Source organism: Carlito syrichta, unplaced genomic scaffold, assembly GCF_000164805.1.
Source record: "Carlito syrichta isolate Samal-C Ts95f unplaced genomic scaffold, Tarsius_syrichta-2.0.1 Scaffold316283, whole genome shotgun sequence".
Taxonomy (NCBI): Eukaryota; Metazoa; Chordata; class Mammalia; order Primates; family Tarsiidae; genus Carlito; species Carlito syrichta.
Genome location: NW_007260379.1, coordinates 401099 through 411566, shown reverse-complemented (window position 1 = coordinate 411566; position 10468 = coordinate 401099). Strand labels below are relative to the sequence as shown.

At 39.6% G+C, this 10468-nt stretch overlaps 1 protein-coding gene across 2 annotated transcripts in view; it reads right to left on the bottom strand.

Annotated features, from left to right (window-relative positions):
* Positions 1-10468, bottom strand: part of NUP98 (nucleoporin 98) — a 113811-nt gene that overhangs the window by 74701 nt on the left and 28642 nt on the right. For both annotated transcript variants that reach the window (XM_008074057.1, XM_008074058.1), the window contains exons 5-8: positions 8363-8502; positions 6862-6969; positions 5549-5729; positions 4045-4208 (exon numbers count right to left, since the gene is read on the bottom strand). In XM_008074057.1, coding sequence (XP_008072248.1) covers positions 4045-4208; positions 5549-5729; positions 6862-6969; positions 8363-8502 — 593 coding nt within the window. The remainder of the gene's footprint in view (positions 1-4044; positions 4209-5548; positions 5730-6861; positions 6970-8362; positions 8503-10468) is intronic.

The window sequence follows — 10468 nt, the reverse complement described above, 5'->3', positions numbered from 1 at the left end:
CCCACGGGCTCAGGCAATTCACTCACCTCAGCCTCCCAAAGGCACGGGATTGCAGGCTGAGCCACCGAGCCCGGCAAGTTGGAGTCTTTTACTCTGTTGCCCAGGCTGGAGTGCAGTAGCATGCTCACAACCACAACCACCACAGACTCGACTTGCTGGGCTCAGCTGATCCTTCCACCTTGGCCTTTCAAGTAGCTAGAACTACAGGCATGTACCATCCACCTGGCTAATTTTTTAATTTATTGTGGCGATGAGGTCCCACCAAGTTGCCCAGGCAGGTGAGGCTAATTTTTTGACTTATTGTAGAGATGAGGTCTTGCCAAGTTGCCCAGGCTGGCCTTGAACCCATGGGCTCAGGCAATCCTCTCATTTTGGCCTCCCAAAGTGCTGGGATTATAGGTGTGAGCCACCATGCCCAGCTGAGGTGCTTCATTTTAAGTAACTAAAAATCACCAGCTGAGAATAATCAAATCAATATGGACAAAGTAAGGAACATAAGGTTAAAAAGTCTTAATTCTGGCTGAGCATGTTCGCTCACCTGTAATTCCAGCACTTTAAAAGGCTGAGGCGAAGCTGAGCTCAGTGGCCGGGAGCATGCCACTGCACTCCAGTCTGGGTGACAGAGTAAGCGAAATTCCAACTCAAAAAATAAACAAACAGCCGGGCTTGGTGGCTCAGCCTATAATCCCATGCCTTTGGGAGGTAGGGGTGAGTGGATTGCCTGAGCAAGCGAGTTCGAGACCTGCCTGGGCAGCAAGACCTTATCTCTACAATAAATCAAAAAAATCAGCCGGGCATGGTAGCACATGCCTGTAATTCCGGCTACTTAGAAGGCTGAGGCGGAAGGATCGCCAGAGCCCAGCAGGTCGAGGCTGCGGTGGCCGGGAGTGGCCACTGCACTCCAGTCTGGGCGACAGAGTGAGACTCCAACTCAAAACAAACAAACAAACAAACAAAACAAAATAAAATAAAAGGCTGAGGCAGGAGGATCACTTGAGGCCAGGAGTTCAAGTCCAGCCGGGCAAGACAGCAAATACCATCTCCACCAAAAAAACAAACAAACAAAAAAATTTTATTAAAAGAAGAGGCTGGGCACAGTGGCTCAGCTTGTAATCCCAGCACTCTGGGAGGCCGTGGTGAGAGAACTGCCCGAGCTAGGGTGTTCGAAACCAGCCTGGGCAACTTGGTGAGAGAACTCGTCTCTACAATAAATCAAAAAATAAGCCGGGTGTGGTACCACATGCTTGTAGTTCCAGCTACTTGGAAGGCTGAGGGTGGAAGGATCCCCTAAGCCCAGCAGGTAGAGGCTGTGGTAGCTGAGTGTGCCACTGAATTCTGGTCTGGGAGACAGAGTGAGACTCTAACTTAAAAAAAAAAAGAAGAAGAAGAAAAAGTCTTAATTCTAAGTGAGAAACAATACTTATTTCTAATGAGGATAGTCTGTCTTATCCAATATTTAACAGTGTATTTTATTCATATATTTATGAAGAAAAAATATTGTGCAAACAAACTATTCCTAATCGAGAATTCACTGTAATTTTTTTGTTTTTCTTTTTTTAGAAAGCAGGATTTAATGAGAGGACAGAAAAACTCCCACAGTGGGAGGAGACCTAAAGGGGTTGCTTGTAATGTTTTTTGAAGTTTTATAAAGATATAACTCACACACATCAAAACTTACTATTAAGTAGAGGCTATTAAGTAGAGGTTTTTTTGGTATATTCAGAGTTGTACAACCATCCCCTATTACATTTAAAACATTATCACCCTGAAAAAAAATCTGAGATCCAAAAAAAAACCCTGCCAACTTCTAACGATGAGAGGAAAAAATAAGATAAAATCCAAGATCTACTAGCAATTACTTCTTATCTCTAGGCAAACACTAATCTACTTTTTTGTTTCTATGGATCTGTTTATTATAAACATTTCATATGAATGAGATCATTAAAACTGTGGTCTTTTGTGACATTTCATATGAATGAGATCATTAAAACTGTGGTCTTTTGTGACTCGTTTCCTTCATTTAGCATGTTTCCAAGGTTTATTCATGTTGTGTAGCATGTACTTCATTCTATTTTATGGCTGAATAATAATCAATTGTATGGATATCGCCACAACTGGTTATCCATTCATTGTTAATAGATATTTGGGTTGTTTCCACTTTTTAGTCATTATGAACAATGCTGTTATGATCATTTATGTACAAGTTTGTATTATCATTTCTCTTGGGTAAATACCAAGATGTATTAATTGCTGGTCATATCATAATTTCATGTTCAACATTTTGAGAAACCATCAAACTGTTTCCTCAAGTAATTTCACCATTTTATACTCCCACTAGCAACATATGAGGGTTTTCCCTTTTCCAAGTTCTCATCAACACTTATTACTATCTATCTCTTCTACCATATCCTTCTACATGGGTAATTTTCATTTTGTTTTTATTTACTAATCTACCAAACAGACAAACCTGATTGTGATCTGGATTTGCATTCCCCTGATGACTAATAATATTGAACATCTTTTTATGCTACTTGTATTTCTTTTTTGGAAAAATGTCTATTCAAATTCTTGGCCCTTTTTATAATGGGCTATTATCTTATCATTAAATTATAACAGTTATTTATTCTGGATACAAGTCCTCTATAACATGTATGATTTACAAATATTTTCTCCCACTTGCGGGTTTTCTTTTCAGTTTCTTCAAGGTATCTATCCCTTTGACACAAAAAAGTTTTTAACTTTTAAGAGATGAAGTTCACTACATTGCCCAGGCCTATTTACAGGTGCAATCACAGTGTACTACAGCTTTGACCTCCTGGCATTAAGGGATCATCCTGGTCCAGCCTCCTGAGTAGCTACTAGGATTATATGTGCTACTGTGTTGCTGGCTCAAAGTTTTTAATTTTGACAAAGCCCAATTTATCTATTTTTTTCTCCTGCTGGTCTTTTACTTTTACTGTCATATTTAATGTGACATGTGCTACTGTGTCTCTGGCTTAAAGTTTTTAATTTTGACAAAGCCCAATGTATCTATTTTTTTCTTCTGCTGCTCTTTTGCTTTTGTTGTCAAATCTAAAATACCACTGCTTAATTCATTTTTTCTAAGAGTTTTATAATATTAGTTCTTTTTTTTTTTTTTTAGAAGGCAGGATTTATTGAGAAGACAAACAGAAAATCTCCCACAGTGAGAGGGGACCCAAAGGGGTTGCCCAATATTAGTTCTTATATTTAGGTATCTGACTGATTCTGAGTTAATTTTTGCAGTTAACTCAATGGTGTAAAAAAAGGGTCCAACCTCATTCTTTTGCATGGGAATAATCAGTCATCCCAGCACTACATGTTGAAAAGACTACTTTTTCTCCATTGAACTGTTTTATTTTAGTACCCTTGTTGGAATTCAATTGTCTATTAATGTGAGGGTTTATTTCTGGAGAGATCCCATCTTTACAAAAAATTTTAAAATTTGCCAGGCATGGTGGCGTATGCCTGTAGTCCCTGTTACTCAAGTGGCTGAGCCAAAAGGACTGCCTGGATCCAGGTCAAGGCTACAGTTAAGTTGCAATGATGCCACTGTATTCTGGCCTAGGCAACAGAGTGAGACCCTGACTCAAAAAACAAACAAGCAAAAGTTCTTTGCCTGACTCCACTTAAGGAAACCAGCAGCTGAAAGAACATTTAAAATATAGCCAGTAATTGATGTCTTTTCTCCTATACCCTATAGTACTACTGGAGTCAATGTCAAGGTATAGCTACAGGATAGCCAATTCTAGCCCAATAAACAGCTCTTACTTACTGATGAGAAAAATATGCTCAGAAAGGATAAGTGACTTGCTCAAAAGTCTATCAACAACGAAGAATAGAGTTTAGGCTGTAATCTAGGTCTCAGTCATTCAAATACTTTGCTCTTTTCTCTTTATTAAAAGCCCTCAACTCTTAAGAACTGCATTGAGATAGAACTTGATAGTGTGATGTCATTAGAAGCCTGCCTCATTACTTAATCCTACAAATAAGACTTGGAGTTTAAAAAAGGGTCTGTTTCTTTACCATGGTGTTGGTGCTTGGCTGACCCAAGGTGCTGGTATTACCAAAGGAAAAGCCAGTGTTTTGGGTGGTTGTGGCCTGGCCAAAGGGTTTGCTGAAGAGGCTGGTAGTCTGTTGATTCTGTTGGCCAAAGAGACCACCTGGATTTGTTCCAAAACCAGTTGTACCTTTTAGGAAAGGAAAAAAAGACAAAACAAATTTTTAAAAATCTAAACACAAAAAAAGAGAATCCTCACATGATTCAGTTACCACAAAATCCTTACATTATCTATTAAATACCAACCTAAATCACCCTCCTTTCTTTTACTACACAATAACCATTTCATTATCCATCCTTCAACTGACTCCAGACTCAGTGAAACCTTTAATTTCTACAATAACACCCTGACCCCAAGAAGCTTGGCTGAGCTAAATGTTCTTCCTTTGTGAGCCCATAGCTTCCCTATGTTTTACAAGACAACACACTCAAAGTCTGCATGTGAATTTTAACCTTGTCAGTCTAAGTTACTGGGAACAGAGGCCTTCTCCTTACAGCAATATATTCAGCTTAGGGTCTGATAGATAGTACTCAATAATGAATATGTGCTAAACTAAATCACAAAATGCCAAAACTGAAAAGAATGTTAAATGTCACTTAGATAATACATTTATGTATTTGTGTGTATATATGCACATGTGCATCTCTCTAGAAGGCTATGAAAAATCTTTAACTTTTGCCTGTCTCTACAAAGGCAAACTGGTGGCCAGTGGAGGGGAATAGAGGCTTTTTTTTAAATTCTGTAAACTTTATACCATATATATGCATTGCTTTCACAAAATTGGTATTTTTATCATCATTCTGAAAGCTCCTCTTTCACACCTACATTAAATCAACTCATCAGCAAATCCCATCAATTCTATAATGAATTTGGGTCCAGAATATTCCTTTTTTCTTTTCCATCCTTGTCCAAACTATTATTTCCTCTCATGTGGAAGGAGTAATAGTTTTCTAACTAATTCTACTCTTGTCCCCTTACAATCTATTCTCAATATGGCAACCTTCACAAAGATCCTTCACATATTGTCACATAATTTCCCCTTGAGAAAAACTCTTAGAACTTCCCGAATCAAATATTCAAGTCTTGATATTGGCCTACAACGTCCTATAAAATATAGTCCCCATATCAACCAGTAATTTCCCTTGCCCTAGCCTCTTTAGCAAAAACTTAGGGTCATTAGAATCAGTTTCCGCTAGCTGGAATGTTCTTCTCCCAGAAATCTGTACAATTTGTTTCTTCACAGTCTTTGAATAGATCACTGCTCAAACATCACCTCCTCAAGTGAAGCCCTCTTTAACCATCTTCATTTTAAATTGTGTTTCTCCCCACATACATACTAGGTACTTCCTATTCCTAACACTATCCCTGAATTACTTTTTCCAAAGTATTTATCACAAAATGACATTGAGATTTTACTTTCAGTTTTCTGTTCCTCCTCAATATAATCTAATATGATATCAAGCGCTTACTAGTTCCAAAGGCAGTTTTGTTCTGACCATATGCAAAGCCTGAATTAGTGGTAGAGGAGCTAAAGAGTCCTGTCGCACTGCAGGTGGCTGGAGAAGATCCAAACAAGCCAGTCGTGGTACCTGCTCCCACCTGGTTCTGCGGGCCTTTTCTGTTAGCCTGATAATCCTCTAAACGAAGTTCCTGAAGGGAGGGAAATCATAGTTCTAATCTTAATATGTAGTTATTAATAAAACTAATTTAAGTTATTAATAAAACTAATTAATAAAACTAATTTAAGAAACTAAATGCTTGATTTTTGTACTCAAGTTCTATGTTCATATAGGAACTATGGCTAAAAAAAAATACAGAATGACATTAACTTAATATCATTACAGAAAAACATTTCTAATAGATATTAAAATCCATATCATAACTATAATTACTGTAAAGCTACAGGCCAGAGAGCCAACCATAACTTAATTTTCTTTTACAAATACTACTTTCTTTTAGTAAAATGTTACAGAATAATCTTAGCTACCCTACTCATAAATGTAAAAATTATTTGATTACAAGATGGAGAATTTTGTGAAGTCAGAACATTTAGGAAACAAAATAATAAAGTTTAGCAATTTTATCTCAAGTCAAGGTGTTTCTGTAAACGTCAATAAAGCAAGCAGTTTGGTATGTAGAAAAAAGCAACCACTACAATCAGGAATGACAGTCAAAATGCACAACAATCTATTACAGAGCAATAAGAGTGAACAAACTAACTCTATGCAACAAAGATAAACACTCATTGTTGAAAGATATGATATAAGATTCCATCTATATAAGGTTCAAAACTGGGCAAAAATTGGACAGTCAAGAAAAAGTGGTTACCTTTGTAAGGGGAGGACTGTGATTGGGCAGGGCCAGGCACAAGGGGAACATCTGGGATGCTGGTGATGCTGTTTCTTGATTTGAATCCAATCACTCAGTAAAAACTCATTAAGTTGTACACTTATAATTGCATACATTTATTAAAAACACACTCATGTGCACGCGCGTGTGCACACACAGACATACACTGCCCAGTGTAGTAGGAGCAACATCCGATCAGAAAAGATTATTAGAGGAGCTAGACTTATACTTATACCTGAATATTATCCCTGCCTGAAAAAATAGATATCTATAAATAATACATAAATTTTAAAAACAATTTGGTAAATACTAATTTTTTTACATAAGCCCCAAGTGAACCACTTGGATCCTAAAAATAATCAAAACACTTTAAAAAGCTGCTTTCCAATAGAATCAAAAGGTGAAGCTGATATTTGTACTGTATTTTACTGACCTCTAGTGACTTGCTTTCATATTCTTTCATAGCAGTAATACATTGGTGCTTGGTACTGATGTTAGTGCTAACTCCAGCTTTGACCATAGTATCTGTACCAGTTGGAGGCTGCAAAGGAAAATAAAGACAAATTATTAAGTCCAAGCTTTATAGTCCTACTCTCATAGACACGATTCCTCAACCTTGAACTCTAAAACTAGTCCCCCAGGTCTTTAATTTTATGTATGTATGTATGTATTTTTATTTTGAGTCAGAGTATCACTGTCAACCCAGGCTGGAGTGCAGTGGCACACTGAGGCAATCCTTTTGCCTTAGCCTTCCAAGTAGCTGCTGGAACTACAGGTGCGTACCATCATGCCTGGTTTTGTTTTTTTTTTAATTTGTCATAGAGACAAGGTCTTGCCAAGTTGCCCAGGCTAGTCTCAAACCCTGGGCTCAGGCAATCCTCTCACTTCTGCCTCCCAAAGTGCTGGGATGATTACAGGCTTAAGTCACCATGCCCAGTGGTGGCCCAGGTCTTTTATAATGAGATAGTTTCAAGGGTACTTGATTAAATATACTGTATTTCTGCTCTCTTCCTGTGTCAAGTTTATCTGAATAAATAGACTTCAGTCAGAAATTAATCACAAACCTCGGAATTAATCTCATACCCAAGCCATCGAATCAAATGCTAAAATACATGTGATATTATAAGCATAAGGAAAACTCTACACAATTTACCCAATAAATACATTTAAACCTCTATATTTAACTCCTCCTTTCTATTCTGCCCTGAAGTGCAGTGGCATGCTCCCGGTCACCGCAACCTCGACCTGCTGGGCTCTGGCGATCCTTCTGCCTCAGCCTTCCGAGTAGCCAGAACAATAGGCGCGCGTTACCATGCCCAGCTAATTTTTGATTTATTGTAGAGACCAGGTCTCGCCAAGTTGGGTCTCGAACCCACGGGCTCAGACAATCCCATTGCCTCGGCCTCCCAAAGTGCTGGGATTACAGGCTGAGCCACCGAGCCCAGTCATGTGTGTGTTTTGAGTCAAAGTCTCAGTCACCCATGCTGGAGTGCCGCCTCAAGCTCCTGGGTTCAAGTGATCCTTCCACCTCAGCCTCCAGAGTAGCTGAGACTATAGGCTAATTTTTTTCATTTTTTGTAGAGATGGAGTCTTGCTACGTTGCCCAGGCTAGTCTCAAACTCCTGGACTCAAGTGATTCTCCCACCATGGCCTCTCAAAGTACTGGGATTACAGGTGTAAGCCACCATGTCCAACCTATAATCAACGTTGTGAACGCAAATTTAGTTGGAATAAGCATAATTCAAATATAATCGTAGTCTAGATTTATGTTTCACAACTTTTCCTGTCTACCACCCACTATTTACAGATTTTGTTTTGAACGTTTTTCAGGAGTCAAACTAAGCTGGAAAGAGAAACAATTTTACAATTCATCCTGCCAAGAAATATACAAATGGGAAAGAAACATTCCACAAAGATTGGAAGAAAATACATACATTAAATTTAATAGTAGTCCCAGTAGGAGCAGCTGTAAAACTGCTTGGCCCAAAGAGGGAGCCAGATGTGCTGCCAAAAGGATTAGACGTGGTATTTGTAGTTCCAAAGAGTCCTCCACTGCTAGTACTCGTTCCAAAATCTACAAATTAGAAAGAAAAACGAGATAACAGTAAGAAATTTAAGAATCTATAAGATACCCTAGAATTGACCTGTAGCACTAAAGAAACAGTACTTTCAAATCCACATTTTTTAAATATTTCAGATCTCCTGAGCAAATACATTCAAATAGATAATGCACAAGGAAACATAACAAATGTACAGGCTCACAACTTTCAAGTGAAACAAAATCTGATGACTGGGCACTGTGGCTCACACCTTAATCCCAGCATTTTAAGAGATGGAGGCAATACAACTGTTTGACTCCAAAGGTACGAAACCACCCTGGGCAATGTGGCAAGACCTTGTCTCTACAATAAATCAAAAAAATAGCTGGGTGTGGTAGTGCGCACCTGTAGGTTCAGCTACTTGGAAGGTTGAGGCCTGAGCCCAGCAAGTTGAGGCTGTGGTAGCAGTGGCACTGTTAGTCATTTTATAGAAGCAAGTAATAAAATAAAAAATCCTCTGGTTATTTTCCAAAACCTTCAGTTAAAAAAAAAAAATACAGCCGGGCTCAGTGGCTCAATCTGTAATCCCAGCACTTTGGGAGGCAGAGACGAATGGATTGTCTGAACCCTTGGGTTTGAGACCTGCCCAGGCAACTTGGCAAGACCTCATCTCTACAATAAATAGAAAATTAGCCGGGCATGGTAGCATGCCTCTATAGTTCTGGCTATGTGGAAGGCTGAGGCAGAAGGATTGTAGTAAGTCAAAAGGCTGATGCTGGGGTGGCCGTGAGCATGTCACTGCACTCCAGCCTGGGCGACGGAGTGAGACTCCAACTCAAAAAAAACCAAACAAACCAGAAGTGTCAATTAACTAATAAAAATGAGCCCGACTCGGTTGCTCAGTCTGCAATCCCGCACTTTGGGAGGCTGAAGTGAGTGGATTGCCTGAGCCCGTGGGTTCGAGACCTACCTGGGCAACTTGGCGAGACCTCATCTCTACAATAAATCAAAAAAAAAAAAATTAGCCAGGCGTGGTAGTACACGCCTGTAGCTCCAGCTACTTGCAAGACTGAGGCGGAAGGATCGCTGGAGCCCAGCAGGCCGAGGCTAAAGTGGCCAGTAGCGGCCACTGCACTCCAGTCTGGGCAACAGAGTGAGACTTCAACTAAAAAAATAAATAAATAAAATAATAATAATAATAATAATAACGTATCTTCCAATATTTAATATCAAGTGACATCTAAATTACCAAGAGGACTGTGATTTCTCACTAGCAAAATGCTATTATTTCTAAAACATATCCTAATGTATAGTTTAAAGTAAATAAATTTTTCTGAGCCGAAGTGTCTCTCTGTCACCTAGGCTGGAGTGCAGTGGCACAGTTGCAGCTACAGCAACGGAGGCCTCAGTCGATCCTTTCATCTCAGCCTCCCGAGTAGCTAGGACTGCAGGTGCATGCCATTAGGCCCAGCTAAATTTTCTTTTGGTAGAGGTGAGATCTCAATATGCTGCCCAGGCTGGTCTTGAACTCCTGGGATCTAGCAATCACCTCACTTCGGCCTCCCAAAGTGCTAGGATTACCAGTGTGAGTCATAGCATCCTGCTGGAACATCTGTTTTAAATTCGTACTTTAGACTGCATTTTATTTTATCTATTTATTTTTGAGTTGGTGTCTCACTCTGTTGCCCAGGTTGGAGTGCAGTGGCATGCTCACAGCCACCACAGCCTCGACCTGCAGGGCTCAGGTAATCTTTCTGCCTCAACCTTCCAAGTAGCTGGAACAGGCATGTGCCACCAAGCCTAGATAATTTTTTGATTTATTGTAGAGACAAGGTCTCATCAAGTTGCCCAGGCTGGTCTCGAACCCCTGGGCTCAGGTAATCCTGTCACCTCGGCCTCCCAAAGTGCTGAGAATACAGGCTTGAGCCACCAAGCCTGGTGACTGCATTTTTTTTTTTTTTTTTTTGATTTGGAGTCTCACTCTGCCCCCCAGACTGGAGT